At 38.6% G+C, this 22,637-nt stretch overlaps 1 protein-coding gene across 1 annotated transcript in view; it reads left to right on the forward strand.

Moving 5' to 3' along the window:
* Positions 1–7,993, forward strand: part of LONRF1 (LON peptidase N-terminal domain and ring finger 1) — a 38,178-nt gene extending 30,185 nt beyond the window's left edge. The window contains exons 9-12 of the mRNA XM_044225540.1: positions 837–995; positions 1,081–1,243; positions 4,186–4,338; positions 6,669–7,993. Coding sequence (XP_044081475.1) covers positions 837–995; positions 1,081–1,243; positions 4,186–4,338; positions 6,669–6,827 — 634 coding nt within the window. The 3' untranslated portion in view covers positions 6,828–7,993. The remainder of the gene's footprint in view (positions 1–836; positions 996–1,080; positions 1,244–4,185; positions 4,339–6,668) is intronic.
* The last annotated feature ends 14,644 nt before the right edge of the window (positions 7,994–22,637 follow it).

The following is a 22,637-nucleotide window of genomic DNA, read 5'->3' on the forward strand; positions in this document are numbered from 1 at the left end:
TATTCTGTTAGTCTATAATCTCCTGTTATTTTTTTTTTTCCAAGTCAACATGTACACATCTTTTAATGAAAACAGTGTTTCATTTTGTGGATAGGCCTATAAGATTTTAGTAGTCCCTCTTCTAAGTTTTGGTTACTGTATACAGCGTTACAGTAAACTGTCCTAAAGTGCTTATAGAATTATTTCTAGAAGTTCAAAGGATATGAACTTTTTAAAGTTTTTGACACACGCAGCCAAATTCTTCTCCAGCAGGGTTGTCTGGTTTCAAACTGTCCTCTGCACTGCCGGTTTTTCCCACGAACTTGCCAGGACTGGGCGTTGCCTTTATCCTTCTTATTTCCTGCCAATCTGGCCGTGAAAAATATTCTCTAATTTTAATCATCCTGAAAAGAGAGTTAATCTGTTTTTCATAGTGCATTTGAAAATATTTTCAAATGCACTAAGAATCTTAAGGATTTGCTTTTTGTCTATTGTGGGAGCTCATTTTTCCTTCTCTAAGAGTATTTTATGGACAAAAGGTTAACTTAAACTTACATATATTTTAAACAAATTTTTAATACCAAATACTAATTATACCTTTTATTCATAAAGATGATTTAGCTCTATATAATAACTTGGTATCTTAAATTCAGATTTACTTTGATAAAAGGATCACAGATTTTTAGTGTTACTATTGCATCTGTGAGAGCTTAATGAAGAGATGCTGATTCTTGCTCTTGGCAAAAATAAAAATCATTTCATTTAGAGCTAATTGTTTATATTAATTTATAATGTGGCAAGCTTCACAGATTTTTTTATGTTCTGATGTGTGATAATGAAACTTTTTTCTTCTTCAGCTTGACCAAGAATGTTCCAATATTTGTTTGCACTATGGCCTACCCCACTGTGCCTTGCCCTCTTCATGTATTTGAGCCAAGATACAGATTGATGATTCGAAGAAGTATGCAAACTGGGACTAAGCAATTTGGAATGTGTGTCAGTGACACACAAAATAGGTACGCTTTTCTGTGCATAAATCTTTTTGTTTGTATCGGAACTCGCATGCCTGAACTTTGATATTTATCAGAATTTCTCTCTTAGTTTTGCAGATTATGGTTGTATGTTACAAATTAGGAATGTACATTTCTTACCTGATGGAAGGTCTGTGGTTGATACCGTTGGAGGAAAACGGTTTAGAGTTTTAAAAAGGGGAATGAAAGATGGATATTGCACTGCAGACATTGAATATCTGGAAGATGTGAAGGTATGAAAAAATGATTTTTTACCACCTCAGTATCCTCTGCCCGAGTCCTTACACAGACATGCAGGCTGATACTTTTCCAGGCACATAAAACGCTTTTTCCTCTCAGAGATCCTCACTGATCTGAACTTTGGTATTTATTAGAAGTTCTCTCTTAGTTTTGCAGATTATGGCTGTATGTTACAAATTAGGAATGTACATTTCTTACCTCTTGGAAGGTCTGTGGTTGATACCGTTGGAGGAAAACGGTTTAGAGTTCTAGAGTTAGACATTTTACCTGCAAGTTACCTTTTTCTTGTCTCGTTCTTACGGAGAGTTCCATGTGAGCCTGGGTGTCCAGAACGTAGGTCTTCATTTCTCCAGGCTCTAGAACCAGCATGGTGCCTGGAAGTATGTGGGCATGGTGGATGCTGAGTCCATCTAAGTTAGGAAAGCTGCTAATCCCTGCCCTTCTTGATTAAATTTAGTAGTCAAAACTGATACAATCAGCAGACTGAAATGTGACATAAATCTAAACACAAAATCTTTTAAAAACTGCTCTATATGTGTGTGACATAACCTTAATGATAAAGGGACGTAGTTGGGTGATGTGTTCAAAGTCTAGGGCTTCACGGAGAAAGTACCATCACTACACTTCCTGGTAACGGCTTACCTGGGGAGGTTTATTGGGATGACCTTCTTGGAAAGGGTTCATGGGGCCCTTCTGATGTTTCCAGTAGCTCAGTCACCATCTGCAGTTAGGTTAGGTACCAAATTAAAGGCAGTTTCTTTTGGAAGGACATTATAAAACCACTGAACTTACGCTCCCTCTGTTCATGGGCTTTTCCCACTGGGCCCTTCATTTTAATTGCTTATTGAATGTTGACATTAGGCACTTCTACAGACATAAGCTCATTGAATTTGCAAAACTCAGCTAGCAGATGAGGGAGGTTAAAAAAAAAAAAAAAAAGTGTTAATTTGCCTAAGATCCTAGAGGCAGAGTCCTAAAACTGAAAGCAAGCTTTCTGGTCCCTGAGTGCTCTGCTTTCATATGCGGTACTGCCTCTCTGTTGAACTCAATTAGTCTGATATTGCCTGTCCTAGCTTATTTAAAGATGCCATGGGGACACGACACTTCTTTTCTGGTGGGCTGTGGCACAAATTTCCCTTCCCTATGCCATGCGGACACGACACTACTTTTCTGGTGACCTATGACACAAATTTCCCTTCCCGATGCCATGGGGACACGACGCTTTTTCTTTGCCGGTGGCCTATGGCACATATTTCCCTTCCCCTTCCCCATCACCTCGAAATGAGTTGAAATTCTGAGCTGATTGATAACGTCTGTGCCTTGATAACCAGACATACTTGGTTAACGGAATCATGTGCTAAAGGCAATATTCCTTGTAAAAGTTTTAGCTTTTTGCAAGTTTACATCTTCACATTTGGATTTGATGACAAAATCCCTTGAGTATATAGCTAAGCCTGTGACTGTCGATACGGGGCAAGAGAATAGCATATTGAAAGCATTATGGATTTGAGGTTTAGAGACAGTTCTCTGTCTTTGTAGTCTTAGGAATGTCTCATAATTTTTCCTCCTCCTAAGGCCTCATCCCCATAATGATTTGTTGTCTTCTTTGGAAGAGCTTCTCAAGTTTGTTTTTTACACGAAACGCTTTTCTTTTTTTCCTTAGTGTAGTGATTCTATTTTCTGTGACTTCTACTGAAAACTTCAAGTTCTACTCGCTTTTAGCCAGCTCCGTTTTCCATCTCAGGCACTCACCTTTTTGTCATTGTTTTCTCCAGCGCGTGGTTTCCTTGAATTTTAGCAGGGTGCAAAGTAGCAGTTTTCTTTAATACTTTTAACAAGTCACAAGTTTGTTTCCAGCTCCTGTCAAGACCAGTGTGTGTTAGCAGGGGACTGAACCTTCTGTCATCATTCCAAGACCAGAATTCAATTGTATGGTTCTTCTGTCTTTTTATTAACAAAATTTACCAGTTTAATCATTTTTAAGTCTGTAGTTCAGTGGCATTAAGTACATTCACACTGTGCAAAAAGCAGGTGATTTTTAATTTTTCATTTCTGATCTTTCAAAAATAAAAAGTATATTGTTTTTATAGTGAGTCACTCTAAAAGTATCAAAGGCTGAGTCAGGCCTGGTGTTTGTTGGGAGGACTTAATGTATGTGAAGTGGAGTGCTCCCTGGCATGGAGCGAGTGGGCTAGAAGCGTGTGCCGAAGAAATCAATGCAGGATGGAGGAGTTAATGCTCTATTTTCTCTCCTGGGTTCTGTGAGGCTACTCCTTCTGGATCTTAGGTTGCAAGGCGGATGCGTTGAATTTCGTGTTGGCTGCCGGATGCAGGGAGGGATGATGGAGGTAGCCCCAGCCTTGGCCTTCAGAGAAGCACTTCATCTTGGCATAATTTATTCTCTCTTTTCTGATATACTGGTTTTAGTTTCTTGTTATGACCCAGTTCCCTGGTAAAAAGGTGTCATCAGGTTGTCCTCCATCCTGTTCCTGGGTTCTGCTGGGGTAGCTCTGCCTAAAGCTTGCCCCCCTGGTCTTCCCTTTTATTGTTCCACTATTTTCAACGGCCATTAATCCATAAAGCCAAAAAGGAATGCTAAATTTGCATAGCCCTTTATCCAAGAACTGACCCCCAGGAGTCCTGCTCCCCCCTGGAAGCTGTCGGGAGGGTTCCACAGTATTGTGGACAAGTGGGGTGGCCCTCCACTGGTGCTTATTCCATCTGGCTGTGGGCAGCACGTGAAGCAGAAATGCATAATATATATATATATATGATATATATTTTTTATATACATATATATTGCAGAGTACTCTGATCCAGCACTGGAATAGGTATTGCCTCTTTCTAAATTCTTACTATTTTCTCATTTCTGTAGGGTTAGTGATAAGGGACCGGAAGACTAGACACAAGTCTTAACTGACTGTTGTGTTTCTAGGTTGAGAATGAAGAGGAAATCAAGAACCTCAGACAGCTTCATGATCTGGTCTACTCACAAGCCTGCAGCTGGTTTCAGAATTTAAGAGACAGATTTCGAAGCCAAATTCTTCAGCACTTTGGCTCAATGCCTGGGAGGGAGGAGAACCTTCAGGTAGGATGGCTTGGATATAGTTTCCAAAAGTCTTTTTTAAATGAACTCAAATAATGGATTTTTAAGTTCTGTTTTCCTTTTGCACAGCATTTCCTTGTCCCTGCTGTCTTTAAAGTCATGACCCTGTTCTCCTTTGATGTCCACTATAGTTTGCATAGGAACGGGCAAGGACAGAGTTGTCACCTGAGGTAGATGTAGCTGTGAGTGCGTAGAACAAAGCCCTTCACAGGGGATTTGCTTGAAGGAGGCATAAGGAGTGGAAGGTAGAATATTCTAGTAAAATGGTACCCACCTAGTAAATTGTGATTAATAGACCTAGTCAGCCTTGGAGCCAGTCAGCTATTCTGTGACAGCTGGGTTTTGTGTCTCTTCACATTTAACACTTAACTCCTCAAGAATCTTTCGTTCTGATGGTCTTGCTCAAGTACTTAAGGTTTATGTTTAACTTTAATGTATAGAAGGCACTTTCTGTGCAAGCCAATCGGTGCAGTCGGCACTGTAAGACGCACAAAGAGAGGTATCCTCATTCTGGAAAATCTGATGACAGATCCATCAAAACACTAACTTTTAGACCTAAGCATTTTGAATTGATTAAAATGTTGAAGGTCAGAGGGTAGTAGATTTCATAATGGAATGTCTAGAAAGAGATGAAGAGGGAGAGAGACTAGATCCCAGTGTGATGGACACTGCCTCTCATTCTGGTTTTCAAAGGCTCGCCTAAGTCTGTCTGAATCCCAGTTGAATCCTTCACCTGAACTTCTAACACTGGACCATCTTCTTTGAACTGAGTATCCCTCTGCATCCCAGTAGTTGCCACACATTTGTTTTATCGTGGCTACCTGAATCTGATTAGCTGGGACAGAATGGCCTTTGATAATCATCAAATTGAACAAGTAGATTTTAAATGTAAAAATCCAACCTTGTCTTCACCACCCTTCCCTTTTATTATCCGTCCTCTAGCACTGCTTTTTGGTCATACTGTCGGGAGTCAGGACTCCATCGGGAAAACAAAAGCAGCCGCACTGTATAATCCAGGCGGGAGGGCTTTACTGTAGGACGTAGAGTTGACACAGCTGTTGGTAGAGCTGGAGGAGTGAAGATTAGGGACCTCACGGATGGGAGACAGGGGACCTGCTACCATAGATCTCAGCCTGACGCAGTGAAGCACCATCTTCTCAAGAACTTGCAGGAAGTTTCTATAATTCTTAGGAAGACCAGGGAGGTATCCACCAGTATCAGTCTGTAGCAGGTGGCTGCTAAGAATTCTCTGGAACGCTCCTGTGGATCTGCCAACACTTTGCAACAGTCTCAGGAGAACAATGGTTTCTTCTTTTCCAACTTCCACATCTCACAGAAGTGTGCCTCTCCTTAGCCAAGTCTAACCCAGAACCATGTGAGGGAACGGATTCTGGGAAACGTTTCCAACCCCCCTGAAATGCGAGGAGAAGGAGGTAGTGATGCTGAGCTGAGCAGAGATAGTCCACAAACACAGCAACTTCAGTGTGATTCCGGGAGATTCTAAAGGGATCCACACTGATCTCAGGAGCGCCTTTTGTCATTCTGAAACCTTGGGTTTCAGGTTCAATAGGAAGTAAGCCAGTGTGCAACAGAAGTGGCTTAAAAATTCTTGTGTACAAATTCCAAGTTCTTTCAGTAGCTCGCAGACAGCCCCTGCAACACCAGAGCAGCATCCGAAAGACTTCTTTGCTGGAAATGTTTATTTTTTAAACAAAGCTAGAGGCGGAGACCTTTTCATATCTTGCCTAGGATTCCACAGTTCTTTGCAGACATTTTTAAATATCCGCTTAACATTTTAGATATGTATTTTAAGAAAGTAGTTCTCAGGACAGTTTTGTCCCCGTGGCACATCTGGTGTGTCGTTGTCTTTGACGGCTCATCTCCTCTTTCCCTTGCTACTCCCTGTGTGTCTTTCACATTTAAGACCTCACCCCTCATGCAATTCGAGAGAACTTTTCACTGCTGCCGCTGGCGTCTTAGTGGAGAGAGGTCAGACCTGCTGCTGAACAGGACACCAGGCACAGGACGGTCCCCAGAGGTCCACAGCCTGAAGCAGAGAGACCCTGGTGCAAGGCAGCCTGGGGCCAAGGAGAGAGGGCCGGCCCTGGCGTCAGGTCTGGGTTTTAGTCTGGTGTCCCCATTCCCCCTTTCATTCGGGCATAAGGGCCTTCCTTACCTGCCTGTTAAAAGAATTTGAGAGACACTCTTGGACACATAGTAAAGCGCTCAGTGACCAGTGGTTTGTTGGCTTGTTACTGCTTTTGTCCCGGAGATGTGCCTTGTATTAACACTATGAACTTGATCGTTTTTAGGCAACCCCTAACGGACCGGCTTGGTGTTGGTGGCTCCTGGCCGTTCTCCCTGTAGATCCCCGATACCAGCTGTCTGTCTTGTCGATGAAGTCTTTGAAAGAACGGTTGACAAAGATACAGCATATACTGACCTATTTTTCTAGAGACCAATCTAAGTAAACTGACTGCTTGGATCTTCCTTTAAAGTTACCCTGATCTGGCTGTGCCAACGGCCGGATTGTCTGCTGCCTTTTGCACATCCAGTGCTGGTTTGAGAAATGTAAGGAAACCTTTTTTTTTTCCCCCTTCCTTCAACCTCCTGAATCATGTGGTTCTGCAAATCAATACCTTCAAGTAGGACGGAGACCACTAAGAACTTGCACAGAAAAACACGCACTGAATGTGTGTCCGACCTCTACATTGTCATGAAGTTGCACTATGTACCATATTCTAAAACGAAATGAGACCCGTGTGTATGTGGGGTGTGTGTGTGTGTGCGTGCGCGTGTGTGCATTTTCTCTGGCTTTAAAATTTTAAAAGAAAAAAAAAAAAAGCCATAGAGAGCAGACCTTGCTGAGGGTTGGTTATTGCCCGAGTTTACAACAGCAGTAAGACAAGTTTTTGCGAGTTGAATTCGCCTCAGATGTATCTGTCCTAAATGCTTCTATTTGCACAAGTCTGTAAGCTACGGTATTGAGTATCTCTCTCGGTTGGAAATCCTGCTCTTGCTGAACTGTCTTGACCACTGACTATGACACAGTTCCTTATTTATATAAATACTTGCGTCCTAGAGGCCGGCAGGCTTGGGATGCAGAATCTAGAGCCAGTTTTCAGGAACAATTGCAAACCTGCCATGGTACTGTGCATCTATTCATAAAACACTCAAAACTGTGAAAATATGGTTTACATTTAACTGTACATAAAGGTAAATGGAGAACTCAACTCAGTACCAGTTAGTTTGTACATTTTAGGGGGCTTTTCACATTAACTGCCCATCTATATAATTTATAGTTTGACATGATGTGTTTAAAAGAATTACATAGGATACACGCATTAAGGATCTGGGGGAGGAGGAGAAGCTTAATGTAGAACTAAGCTTTTAAAGTATGTTTTATTTTTTAATTCTGGTCTTGGTGCAAATGTTAGTTATGCCTTATTCATATCACAATTAGATCACCATGCTGTGGCATGGTTTATATTCTTGCTGCCCTAGATACTTTTGTAATTATTTGTTGCAAACTTGTGACTGTCCCTATTAACTTTCTTTTATGTAAGTACTTTGTAAAAGTTTCTTAAACTTTTGCTTTTGCTTATTTAATTTTGAATAAAAGCTAAATTCATAATAATTTTTTTCTTATATTTTAGGTCAGTGTCATAAAGATCGGATGAGTTTTGCTTATTGTTTTGTGACACGAGAAGCTTGTAGCCTTCAAAATACTTCTTTTGATCATATTTGACTAAACAATCCAGTGTCTTAAGGTGGCTTTAGACCCTAAAACAAACCTTTAAAGTACCATTTTTCAACATTTAGAATTAGGATAAAGACATGATTCTTCACGTTACCCCCATTAGAGATTCCTAGATTAAACACCAGGCCCCAATTTCCTGGGTAGGATTTTCCAAATATAGATAAGTCTTTGAACAGCGAATATTCTTATAAAAAATATATTCAGAAATGACTGTCTAGTGAACTCTCCTTTGCCCCCACAATTATGCTAATTTGTGCTAATTAGATAATTTATGTTAATTATGCTAATTAAGGATTTGTCAAAAGAGTGGGCCATTCCCCAAAAGTACCTTACTGGTAGTTCTGGAGTGGTAAACTTTCTTATAATAAACTATTGAATGCCCGTCGAGTAGTGTCCGGGTAGTAATACACATGCAGATTTTACCTGTAGTTCTCAAAATATGTAGGAGAAAGTAGTAGGATTTACCTGGTGCTGAATCTACGGCTGATAAGCGCACACACAAATGGGCATGAAAGGATCTCTGTCTGCATGTACATACTACATGGGCATACATACATGTACATGGGAATTCATGAGTTTTATCATTTGACCCTAATTTTGTGATGTATGTTCTGTTATTATGTCTATAGATTTTCTTAGAACCCTGGACAATTATTTTCATCCTGTACCTTACGAACCATTTATCCAGAAAGGGAAACAAAGACCTGATCGATTTCTTACCCTCATCACTTGACATGACTAAGTCCCGTCACTTTTGAACATTTCAAGTCCAAGTAGCTAGTTGCTGCTCTTCTCTAAATACGCCCGCCTCCACATGCCCATATCTTCCTGTTCTTCAAGGAACCCAGACGCCTTCATTCAACTAGAACTCTGAACTCCAAAGCACTTTCCTTGTACTTTGCCGATGGCGCTGATGGGAGGTAACTGAATCGTGCATAAACCCTCTCACGAGTATTATGACTGGTGTCTAGCAGTTTGGACAGATTTAATAGGCTGACCACTGAACTGAAATAAATGCCCATTAAGAAGAGAGACTGTATAAATGTGGTTAGACTGAGCGATGCCTTTGCCTTCTCTCCTCCAAATCCAACAAAATGACAATAAAGAAAATGAAATCTAATGATGTTGTGAAACCAAAAATCCATCAGTTGACAAATGCTTTTGAGGAATTTCTGAGATAGAGAAACAGGACATGATCTAGAAGACTGAGGAGAGCACCGATTTGCAGAAGTGGAGGACTATCCCCCAAACTAGGGGTGGATCTTAGAAGACTTCAGAGGATTTCTGGGGGAGCTAACACCTGACAAAAGTAGATCATTTGGCTTCTTCCCTACTTGGGCTGAGCCGTAGGTAGCAACAACAGTAGTTCTCCAGCCAAATCGCAGAATTGCGACACTGGGCTAGAGAAGGCCCGTGAAACATCAGCTATAGATCCCCAGTAGGAATGAGAGCCCACACTCTAAGACCGCAGACTCCTGCACTATCTCATGTGGCCGTGTGTCCCTGTGTTCCCCACAGTTAATGGAGGCAGGTGACCTGTGACTGAACCAGCAATTCCGAAAGAATGAACAAGGATCCCAAATGTCAAAGATAAATAGACAAGTATTAGAAATTTGAGGAAAAATTCTAAATGAGACAACAAACTCAACAGTCTTCGATTTGAGGATACGTAATTCCAAAAAATCTGGAAATCTAAAAAATGTTTTTAGACAATTCCTGGTACCACAGAAACATTCAACAGAAGTTTGTTGAATCAGTGAATGAATCATAAAAATAAGTAGATGAGCAAAATAGAAGAATGCATGCAAGAATGAATGAGTGAGGTGGAAGGTTGGATGGGGGCCCCTTCCAGAACACAAGGAGAGACCCGTTAAAGTGTGAGACATGGAGGATTGATTCAAATTTTAACATCCATCTAATAGAAGCCTTTTAAGGAGAGTGCAAGAGAAGAAGCAATTAATACAAGTAGTTTTCTCAGACCTCAAGACAAAAATAATCTTGCTTTCTCAGGGACCAAACTGACTCATTTAAAGGGAAAGAAGGCAAGCTTCCACAGGCAGACGGAGGACAAACAATAGCAATAACTCCATTGTCTGGCATTGATCTGCAATGACAGGACTGGCCTAGTATGAATTCAATATAAATTTTCTTCATAAAAAAATAAATTTTCTTCATAAACTAATGCTTAAATGCCAGCACTTTAAAAATGTTAAGTGGTTTTACACATTAAACATTTATAACAGTTTAATAAATGAGTTCTCTTGCAGACCTGCCTCCAAATAGCTTTTGGCTGTTCACCAAAATTAAATGTATGTGTAAGGATTTTTTGGGGTCCTTGGGGTCCTGGCTTAGGGTATTGAAAAGAGCATAGGCTTACTTTCGACATGTAGTAAGACCATATTTAATCCACAGAAAAATCCTGTGAAGTAGGCATTCTCCTTGTACGGATGAGAAAATTGGAAGACTAAGTAGTTAAGTGATTGTCAAAGGATTTACACAGCTAATGTGCGGTGAAACTGACTTTGAACCCAGGCATCTGGCTCGATCTTACCGCCATATCAAGTTATAAAACATCTAAGAAGGTCAGTGTGTAAGGAAGGGTCTGGAAATGATTCACTTGACTTTCTGACATCACAGGCTTGACACATGATAGGCATTATACAGTGATGAAATTAAAGCTTGTTTTTAAGCAGCTCACCCAGGTTGTGAGATGGCCAAGTCAGGCTTGGTCATATACTTCTGGGAGCAGTGTCAATTGCTAATAACCTTTTTAGAAAGTTATGTTGCAGTGTATGTATCGAGGATCATTAAAATGGTCATATTCTTTGACCCAATCTTATTTTAAAGGAAGTACATTAATTCAAGAAAATAGAATCCACATGAATGATGATGATCTTAATGTCTCTAGAACAGCAAAAACTTAGAAACAACCAGTGCCTATTATTGGTAACAAATGGAGAGACCATGTGAAAAAGTACAATCCAAAAGTACAATTATATCACGATTCCCATGGTATATTTAAAAAGTAGAAAACACTATGTAAAAATGAAATCAATAAATCAACAGGTGGTATATTTTTCTTTAGAAATTCCTGTATGTCTTTCCTGTAGGGATGGCCAGCCATCTAGAGCTCATCTGTTCAATCTACAACTACTTGCTCCTTGGGATTTACTATTTGAAATTGTGATTCCCTGAACCTTTATGAACAGCATGGTTGCACTGATCAAGTTTGTCATGTTTCAAGTACACAAAAGCTTGAAGACTGGAAACTGGAAATAGTAGTCAAGAATGACTGTAGAGGCATATACCTTTAAAACAAAACAATAACAACAAAAAAACCTCTTGGAGTATTTGGCATTATCCTTCCACTGTTTGCTATTGGGAAATATCAAGAGAAGTGAATGTGAAAACCTAGTTTAGTGGTAAAAATGACCACGCTAACCAAAGGACTTCCAGGAAAGACGGTGGAATAGGAAGATACCCAACTCATCTTGTCCTACAGATACATCTACATAACACCCAACCAGTGTAAATAACCCAGAATATGACACACAGACTGGCAGGACAAACCCTCTAAAGTCAAATATAAAGATGCCACACCAAGAACAGTAATAAGGGCAGATGAGGTTGGGAATCAAGCTGACCTACAAGACTGTCTACAGGAGGGAAGGGGGGACAACTAAAGGCACAGAAAAGGGTACAGATCCCATGCCAGGCACCTGAAGCATGGGGGACCCCCACTGGAAAAAGGAATCCCCCCCACATTTGTCTTTGAAAACCAGAGAGGTCTAACATCCCAAGTTCATATAATCAGTGATGTAACACCTGGAACTTTAAAAATAAGCAGACTCCACTCTGGGAGAGCAGGAGTGCAGTAGGAAACTGAGTTCCCACCTCTAAAGAGACAGCACAACAAACATGCACAATGAGATAAAGCATAGAAGCAGCAGTTTGAAAAAAGACGGATATACTGGAAGGAAGTTTATTTACTACTCTCAGAACATGCTCTGGATGGGCAGGAATCTTTAAGAGACTTCTTTGAGAACAAAAGAACTGTCAGATACCATTTCCTTCCTCCACCCCCCAGCCTAGATACCCAGACACCTGCAGGAACCAGTGCAGCTCCAACACTCTGCCTAGCATGCTCACAGTGAAACCAGCCCTTCTGTTCTACAGACCCACCTACTCTAACCCACCATCAGCAGGAGACCACACAAAATGGTGCCACAACTCTGGCAGTGAGTGTATAAGCAGCCCAAGAGGGCCAAGACCACTCCAAGGTGATTCAAGCCACTGGAGTGGGGGGAAATAACCACATATCAATTTGACATTCGTCCCAGCAATAGGATGGGAGCAGACATTTGGTCTGACTGCAGGCCTCTCCCAACAAAGCCTCACAGGGGACAACACAAGGAGAGCTCTCCACAGTTTAGTGCTACTACAGATTTGGCAGACATTCGGTTAGACTCAACACAAGCCCAAGATATTAACATCACAGGCACCAAATCCTGCCCACAATAGGCAAAAAAAGCCACTGCAGACAATTGAAGTCAAATGCAAGTCAGGCACAATAGTAGGGTATGTGCAACCCACAGGGACGTGGGGGCATTGTCCTGCAGGGCACTAGACCTTTTCTTCTAAGGCCACTACTTTCAAGAGTAGGAGACATAGCTGACTTTACTAACACAGAGAAACAGACATGGAGAGTTAGACAAAATGAGGAGACAGAAGAATAGGTCCCAAATTAAACATGGGGGCTTAAGTGGGTAGGAGAAGAATCCATGAAACAGGATGGGATAGGGAGGGAGACAAACCAAATTAAAGAACAGGACAAAGCCATGAGACTTAAATGAAGTAAAATGTCTGATAAAGAATTTAAAATAATGGTCATAAAGATATTCCCTGGACTTGAGAAAAGAATGGAGGATCTCCGTGAGATCCTCAACAAAGAGATAGAAAACATAAAAAAAGAACCAACCAGAGATGAAGAACTCAGTAACTGAAAAATAAGAGTAGACCAGAAGAAGCAGAAGGATAGATCAGCAGCCTGGAGGACAGAGTAATGGAAAGGAATCAAGCTGAATAGGAGAAAGAAAAGAATTGCATTAAAATGAAAATGAGAAGAGACTAAGGAAATTCAGTGACCACCACCAAGCATAGTAATATGCCCATTATAGGGATCCCAGAAGGAGAAGAGAGGAAAAAAGGAGCCAAAAATTTAGAGAAATAGCCAAAAATTCCCCTCATCTGGAGAAACATATTTCTAGATGTAGGAGATAGACACCCTCTAACAAAATCAGTCCAAGGAGGTCCACACAAAGGCACATAGTAATTAAAATGGCAAAAAGTTGTGATAAAGAGAATTTTACAAGTAGCGAGAGAAAAGAAAACTTTATGGGGTTTCTCTTCTAAGTAACAGTTATCAGAGGCTTTTTCAGTAGAAACTGCACAAACCAGAAGGGAGTAGCATGTTCAAAGTGTTGAAAGAGAAAAACCTACATCCAGGAATAGTACATCCAACAAGGCCATCATTCTGAATAGGAGAGAGAAATAGTTTCCCAGACAAAAAAAAAAAAAAAAGAAAGAAAGCTTAAGGAATGCTTCACCACTAAAAATTATTAAAGGGCACTCTCTGAGTGGAAAGGGAAATCAATAAGCAGGAATAAGAAAAATAGGAAAACACAAAAGCAAATAATCTATCTATAAAAATCCATTAAGGGTTTCAATAAAAGGTGTAAAGTATGACACTATAGATCTACAATGGGGGGTGAGGGAGGAGAGGAGTAAAAGCTTAGTGCTTTTAGAATGTGTTCAAACAACCAGTAATTTAATACAGACTGCTATATACTCAAGATATTATATATAAGCCTAATAGTAACTATTAAATAAAAAAAAAACTGGTAATAGAATTTGCAAAAAATAAAGAAATGGAATACAAATATCTCACTTAAGAAAGCCAACAGTCTGCTTCGCTCTCTGACCTTCTCCTCGCTCATTCTCTCTCTCACTGTCTCTCTCTCTCAAATAAATAAAATAAAATCTTAAAAAAAAAAAAAAAACTTTAAAAAAAAAAAAAAAGGGACGCCTGGGTGGCGCAGTTGGTTAAACGACTGCCTCCGGCTCAGGGCGTGATCCTGGAGTCCCGGGATCGAGTCCCACATCAGGCTCCCAGCTCCATGGGGAGTCTGCTTCGCTCTCTGACCTTCTCCTCGCTCATTCTCTCTCTCACTGTCTCTCTCTCTCAAATAAATAAAATAAAATCTTAAAAAAAAAAAAAAACAAAAACTTTAAAGAAAGCCAACAAACCATAAAGGAGAGCAAAGAAGAAAAGAACAGAGTAAAAAACAATCATAAAGCAAACAACAAAATGGCATTAAGAACACACCTATCAATAATTACCTTGAGGGGGGCCCTGTGGCTCAATTGGTTAAGTGTCTGACTCGATTTCTGCTCAGGTCATGATCTGAGGGTTGTGAGAACAAGCCCTGTGAAGGGCTCTGTGCTGGGTATGGAGCCTGCCTAAGATTCTCTTTCTCCCTCTCCCTCTACTGGTCCCGAACTGCCCACTCGTGCTCTTTCTCAACTAAAAAATAATAAATATTACCTTAAATGTAAATGGTAAACTAAACATTCCATCAAAAGACACAGGGTGACAGAATGTATACAAAAGCAAAATTCATCTACACGCTGCCTACAAAAAACTCATTTCAGACTTAAAGACACATGCATATTGAAAGTGAAGGGACGGGAAAGCACTTATGCAAATGGAAGTGAAAAGAAAGCCAAGGTAGTAAGACTTATATGGGACAAAATGGACCTTCAAACAAATAATGTAATAAGAGACAAAGAGGAACATTACATAATCATGAAGGGAAAATCCAAGAAGAAGATACAACTATTGTAAATATTTATGCACTCAATGTGGGAACACCCAAATACATAAAGCCCCTATTAACAAAGTAAGTAATTGATAGTAATATAATAGTAGTAAAATGCTTTAACACCCCACTTACATCAATGAATATATCCTCTAAACAAAAAATCAATAAGGAAACAGTGACTTTGAAGGACACATTGGACCAGATGAATCTGATATAATCAGAACATTCTAACCTAAAACAGCAGAATACACATTCTTTTCAAATGCGCAGAGAACATTCTTAAGAATAGATTACATATTGGGCTGCAAAACAAGCCTCAACAAATTCAAAATCACTGAAGACATACCCCACATCTTTTCCAATCACAGTGCTATGAAACCAGAAATAAAACATAAGAAAAAATTGATCGAACACAGATATATGTAGGTTAAATAACATGCTACTAAAAAGTAAGTGGGTCAACCAAGAAACCAAAGAGCATTTCAAAATTTACATGATGACAAATGAAAATGAAAACACAATGGTCCAAAATCTGGGATGCAGCAAAAGCTATTTTAAGAGGGAAGCTGATAGCAATATAGGCCTACCTCAAGAAAAATCTCAAACTAACCTTACACCTGAAGGAGCTAGAAGAATGACAAAACCCAAAACAGCAGAAGGAAGGAAATAAAGATTAGATCAGAAATAAGTGAAATAAAAACTAAAAAAATAAATTAATGAAACCAGGAGCTGGTTCTTTAAATGAAACAAAATTGATAAACCTTTAGACAGACTCAACTGAGAGAGAGAGGACTCAAAACAGAAATAAAAGGAGAAATACCACCACAGAAAGACAAAGGGTAAGAGTATATTATAAAAAATTATATAGGGGTGCCTGGGTGGCTCAGTGGGTTAAAGCCTCTGCTTTCAGTTCAGGTCATGATCCCGGGGTCCTGGGATCGAGCCCCGCATCGGGCTCTCTGCTCAGCGGGGAGCCTGCTTCGTCCTCTCTCTCAGCCTACTTGTGATCTCTGTCAAATAAATAAATAAAATCTTTAAAAAAATTATAAAACAAAATGGACAATCTCAAAGAAATGGATAAATTCCTAGAATCATATAACCACCCTAAACTGAAGCAGCAAGAAATAGAAAATTTGAACAGACCATTACTGGCAATGAAATTGAATCAGTAATCAAAAAATTTCCAACAAAGAGAAGTCCAGGACCCTACACAAATACAAGCAAATAGTGCCAGATATTTAGTGAAGAGTCAATCTGTACTCTTCTCAAACTATTCCCAAAAAATAGAAGAGGACACAAAGCTTCCAAATTCATTCTACGAGTCCAGAATTGCTCTCATACCAAAAGCAGATGAAGACACTACAAAAAACAAACAATAAAACACCCAAAATAAACAAAAAACAACCAAAACTATAAGCCAATCTCTGATGAACATGGATGCCAAAATCATCAAAAAGTATTAGTAAACCAAATCCAACAATACATTAAAAAAAAAATCATTCAACATACCATGACCATGTGGGATTACTCCTAGGAGGCAAGGGGTTCAGTATTCCCAAATCAATCAACATGATACACCACATCAACAAGAGAAAGGATAAAAAGCTTATGTTCATTTCAGTGAACACAGAAAAAGCATTTGACAGACTTTAAAGTCCATTTATGATACCTCAGAATAATAAAGTCCATATATTAAAAAACCCATAGTTAACATCAGACTCAATGGTGAAAACTGAGAGCCTTTCCCCTAAGATCAGGAATGAGACAAGGATGTCCACTCTCACCACTTTTATTCAACATAAGATTAGTAGTCCTAGCCACAGCAACCAAATAAGAAAAAGGAATAAAAAGCATCCAAATTGGTAAAGAAGAAGTAACTTTCGCTGTTTCCATAGGACATGATACTGTATACGGAATACCTTAAAGACTCCACCAAAAAACATACTAACACTGATAAATGAATTCAGTAAGGCTGCAGGATACAAAGTCAATATATAGAAATCCATTGTGCTTTTATGCACAAATAATAATCAGCAGAAAGAGTAATCAAGAAAACAATAATAATAAATATTAAATATTTAATTTATAAATTAATATGTTTAATTTATATTTATATAAATTTATAAATATAAATTTATAAAAATTAAATAAATATTAAATAATATTAAATAATAATCAGCAGAAAGAGTAATCAAGAAAACAATTCTAATTAGACCAAAAAGAATAAAATATCCAAGAACAAATTCTGCTGAAGTAAAAGACCTATACTGTGAAAACTATGAAATATGTATGAAAGAAACTGAAGAAAATATAAACAAATGGAAAGATATTTCATGCCCATCAACTAGTCTTAAGAACAAATATTTTTAAAATATCCATATCACCAAAAGCAATCTACAGATTTAATGTAATTTCTATCAAAATACAAGCAGCATTTTTCACAGAATAACAATCCTAAAATTGTATGAGCCACAAAAGACTCAACAGCCAAAAAGACTGAATAGCTAAAGTAGTCTTGAAATAGAAGAACAAAACTGGAGGTATCATGATCCCAGATTTCAAGTTATACTACAAAGCTGTAGTAATCAAAACAGTATGGGACTGGCACAAAAATAGAAATATAGATCAACAGAATGAAACTGAGAGTCTAGAAATAAACACACATTTCTGGGTCAATTAATCTATGACAAGGGAGTCAAGAATATCCAATAGGAAAAAGACCATCTCTTCAACAAAGGTTGGGAAAACTGGACAGCTACATGCAAAAGAATGAAACTGACCACTGTCTTATACCATACACAAAAATAAACTCAAAATGGATTAAAGACCTAAATGTGAGATTTTGAAACCATAACAATCCCAGAAGAGAGAACAGGCAATAATGTCTCTAACGTTGGTCATAGCAACATTTTTCTAGATAGGTCTCCTAAGGCAAGGGAAAGAGAAAAGCAAAAATAAACTAGTGGAACTACATCAAAATAAAAAGCTTTTGCACAACAGAAGAAACAAAAACAAAATTAAAAGACAACTTCCTGAATGAGAGAAGATATTTGCAAATGATATAGCCAGGGGTTAGTATCCAAAACATATAAAGAACATACACAATTCCAGACCCCCCACAAAAAAAAACCCAATAATTCAATTAAAAGTGGGCAGAAGATATGAACAAATCAATGTCTTCTCCAAAGAAGATATCCAGATGGCCAAGAGACACATGAAAAGATGCTCAACATCACTCATCACCAGGGAAATACAATAAAAACTACATTGAGGTATGATCTCAAATCTGTCATAATGGCTAGAGTCAAAAATAAGAAAAAACAGTGATGGGGAGGGTGTAGAGAAAAAAGAAGCCTCATGATGGGAATACAAACTGGTGCAGCCACTACCTAGAACAGCATGGGAATTCCCCCCAAAAAAAGATAGGATTACCATATAAGATAAGTGGTGGTAATGCCACCACTGGGTATATACCCAAAAGATACAAAAACATTAATTTGAAAAGATAATGTGCACCCCTATGTTTGTTGTAGCATTATTTACAATAGCTAAAATGTGGAATCAACCATATTGTCTACTGATTGAGATAAATGGATAAAGAAGATTGGCATATGTATGCCATGGAATATTGTTCAGCCATGAAAAAGAATAAAATCTCGCCATTTGCAACAACATTGGTGGACCTGGAAAGTATAATGCTAAGTGAAGTAAGAGAAAGACAAATGCCATATGATTTCCCTCATATGTGGAATTTAAGAAAACAAATAAGCAAAGAAGAAAAAAGACAAATAAAAAACAGAATTTTACATATAGAGAACTAGTAGTTACCAGAAGGGAAGTGCTTGGGGTGGAGGCGGAGAATAGATAGAAGGTATTTAGAGTACACTTACATGATAAGCACTGAGTACTATATAGAAATATTGAATAGCTATATTGCATATCTGAAACTAATATGACATGCATTAATCACATTGGAATTTAAAAAATAAATTTAAAAAACATGGTACTCAGAATTCTTATAAGATTTTTCCTTTTGTAATGGGAACAATATAGAAAGTAAAGTTAGATGACTTTTTAAGACTGACACTTTTACAACCTATCAGTTTCATAGACTATAGTACATTCTTTCTGTATAAAGGATACCACTTTGGGGCACCTGGGTGGCTCAGTGGGTTAAAGCCTCTGCTTTCAGCTCAGGTCATGATCTCAGGGTCCTGGGATCGAGCCCCGCATCGGGCAGTCTGCTTAGCAGGGAGCCTGCTTCCTCCTCTCTCTCTGCCTGCCTCTCTGCCTACTTGTGATTTCTGTCTGTCAAATAAATAAATAAAATCTTAAAAAAAAAAAAAAGGATACCACTTTAAACAACCAAATTTAAATCCAGGCCCCTTTACTAACTAGCTGTTTGGGCTTGGGTAGGTGTTTTCAAATATATATAAAACCTCAGCTTTCTCCTTTTCAAAATAGGGGGTTAGAGACAATGTATATAAAATATGCAGCAGAAGAGTAAGTACTCCAATGAGAAATAACCACGATTATTGTAACTATATGTCTAACACGAACATCTGAAGATAGTCTTCTACAGAATCATTAAACAGGTATACTCAGGGAAGGCAAGAATACAGAAGGGCCTAAGTGGAGAATGTTCTAGGCTCTCCAACCTGGGATATTAAAAACTCGAATCATAAAAAGTTTCTGACTTGACATTGTCCAGCATCAGTCCTCTGCCATTCAGTTTTATATTCCCTGAATAAATTTTTCATTTATCCTTAAAGAAGAACAAAAGCGAGAAATACAGGGAAGATTTCAACTCTTGTTTTAGAAGACAAAAGAAAAGTGGGAATTGTCATGGCTTTCGGGGGTTAGCTACGACTCTTTAGTTTGCAGCAATATTGAAGGAGTGAAATTCAGCAGAATAGAGAATGTGAATCTGGAATTTGGGTTTAAATTTCCACTTAGGCAACTCAGAAACAACACTGGATGTCTTAGAAATTTATTTTCAGGAAGTGGCATTATCTAACACTATTACCTTCCTCAGAGTTAGAGCATAAAGTTGAATTTATTACTTTTTGACACATGAAAAATCTTTGTGTAGAGTGAATTTTGTTTATATTCAGAAACTGCACTATATAATTTGGAAAGGTGGCAAGATAATTCATTGATACACTTGTGTTCTCCTTATATGCCTACCGCTATTAAAACTATTTCAAGGGGCACCTGGATGGCTCAGTCGTTGGGCATCTGCCTTCTGCTCAGGACATGATCCCAGGGTCCTGGGACTGAGCCCCACCATAGGCTCCCTGCTCAGAGGGAAGCCTGCTTCTCCCTCTCTCACTCCCTCTGCTAGCGTTCCCTCTCTCACTATGTCTCCCTGTCAAATAAATAAATAAAGTCTTAAAAAAAATTTCAAGTAGGTCAATTTTTAATTTCTGGCTTCAAGGGATTTAGGCCTGGCAAATATATATGTATATTATATACATATACATGTGTGTTTTGTTGCCAAAAAATTGTGATTAATAAAAGACTTTCAAGTATAAAATATGTTATATAACCTTCTTGGAAGGATAATAGAATGGAATTAAAGAAAAAAAGGATGAAAGAAGAGATTGTATATTTTTAAAAAATGGTTATGGGTAAAAATCAAATTGCTTTCATATTTATTCCATTTACATTTAAAAATAGTCTTTTACTGTTTTATTGTAAAATATTGTTACTGTAAGCTGAAAATTGCACTTTTTTGTCATTATTTAAATTTATGATAAAAACCTATGTCTCAACTTAAAATATGTGAAGAGGAACATTTTTCTCAAATTTTTTAGGGACTTCATGAACAAAAATGTTTGAAGACTATTTGGGTAGACGACCTCGTCTCATGAATTTTTCTGATAGTCTCTCCGTCCATCATTTACCCCCTTCACCACTTCAAGAAAAAACGTTTCTAAAATTCTGATGCAATCATCTTGTTCCCTGGCTTGAAAACCTCTGATAATCCCTGTGCTGTCAGAGGAAGGATAAAGTCTAACCTCTTCAGCTCTACCTTCAGCCTACAGTGCTTCTCAGCCTCTTACTGCATTTTTGTCACATATTTCCTGACACGATCTCCAAGAACCCTCCACTACCAGCCCTATGCATTGGTTTCTTGTCTTAGAAGCCATATTTCTCTACACTGTATAGTGAAACTCTACTTATCCTCCAAGGCTGAACTAAAAAATCATTCTGCTGTCAAATGCCTAACTTCTCAAGTAGCACGAATGATCTTTCTGCTTGGCCCTATTTTACTTGCTGCCTGTCCTGATTATAACAGCCATCATGCATTGTACTTTTTCAATGTTTTGTATTGTTTACTCAGATTTCATGTAGGATATTCTTTTTTTTTTTTTTAAGATTTTATTTATTTATTTATTTAGTGAGAGAGAGAGAGCGAGCGAGTGAGCGCAAGCACAAGGAGGCAAAGTGGTAGGCAGAGGCAGAGAGAGAAGCAGGCTCCCTGCTGAGCAAGGAGCCCAATGCAGGACTCAATCCCAGGACCCTGGAATCATGACCTGAGCCGAAGGCAGCGGCTTAACCGACTGAGCCACCCAGGCGTCCCTCATGTAGGATATTCTTACCCCTTCATGTAGTTTCAACTAGCAGAGATCTAAATTAAAACAAAACAAACAACAATAGAACAAAGGTATATGGCATTATGTGTTCCATATTTAAAATAGCTTCTGCATTCTTTAAAATGCCTTTATTACTCAGTACTCAATGAATAATTACCAAACTTTAATCCATTTGATTATAAACCAGTGCCACTGAAATTAGTCAAGATACTCCAAGGAAGCAAAAGCAGATCAGATACTTCCAAAAGGCAAAGAAGGAAGGATAAGAGAGAGAAAGGAAGGGAGGGGAAAAAAAGATGTGTGACTGCGGGGTTACTGAAGTGAATTTTACTATCATGAACAAATTGAGTACGGAGGTAAAGAAATAATGATGTAGCAGCATACAGCGTAACTCATTGTTGAATGGTAGAACATGCTAGAACATGTATAAGCAAGGACAAAAACAAAATGGCAAGGTGAAAGGTTTTAAGAACTCCTTATGCAACCCAGGGAGTGAAAGGAAAACATACCTTTAGTTCCAAGAATATTTCCACCTCAGTGGAGTTCGAACAAACCTGTGATTTACCTCTTGCTCTCAAATGCTCAACCCCTAAACAGGGCAGTAAGTGGCAAGTTGAATAGTTTCAACAGCTGCTATTAACAGAGCACCTCCTAAGTGGGGGACACCGCAGCAGGCATGGACGTAGACATGTGCATAACAAAGAACAACAATCAGTCTGGCAAGTGATCTAGGTTTTTACCTGGAGCTTCCAGCTTCAAAACAAAAATTCATTCAAGTCTGTAAGGCTCGGACCCAAACTTGAACATTATAGTTCAGTTTTCTTAGGTAAATGGTGGACTCTTAATATGAATATTCAGACCTTTTATTTCTAAAAAAGTTCTCCTGAATATAATTTTAAAAAATAATGTGCTGATTTTCTTCTCTTGGTGGTTTATCCCCTATCTTCTATATCTCTTACTTCCTCTTGTATCCTTCTGACCTCTTTGTTTTCAGTTCCCTAGGCTGTTTTCATTATCCTCCTCAAAGTCAGTCAATAGTCA

This window comes from Neovison vison, chromosome 11 (genome assembly GCF_020171115.1).
Source record: "Neovison vison isolate M4711 chromosome 11, ASM_NN_V1, whole genome shotgun sequence".
Taxonomy (NCBI): domain Eukaryota; kingdom Metazoa; phylum Chordata; class Mammalia; order Carnivora; family Mustelidae; genus Neogale; species Neogale vison.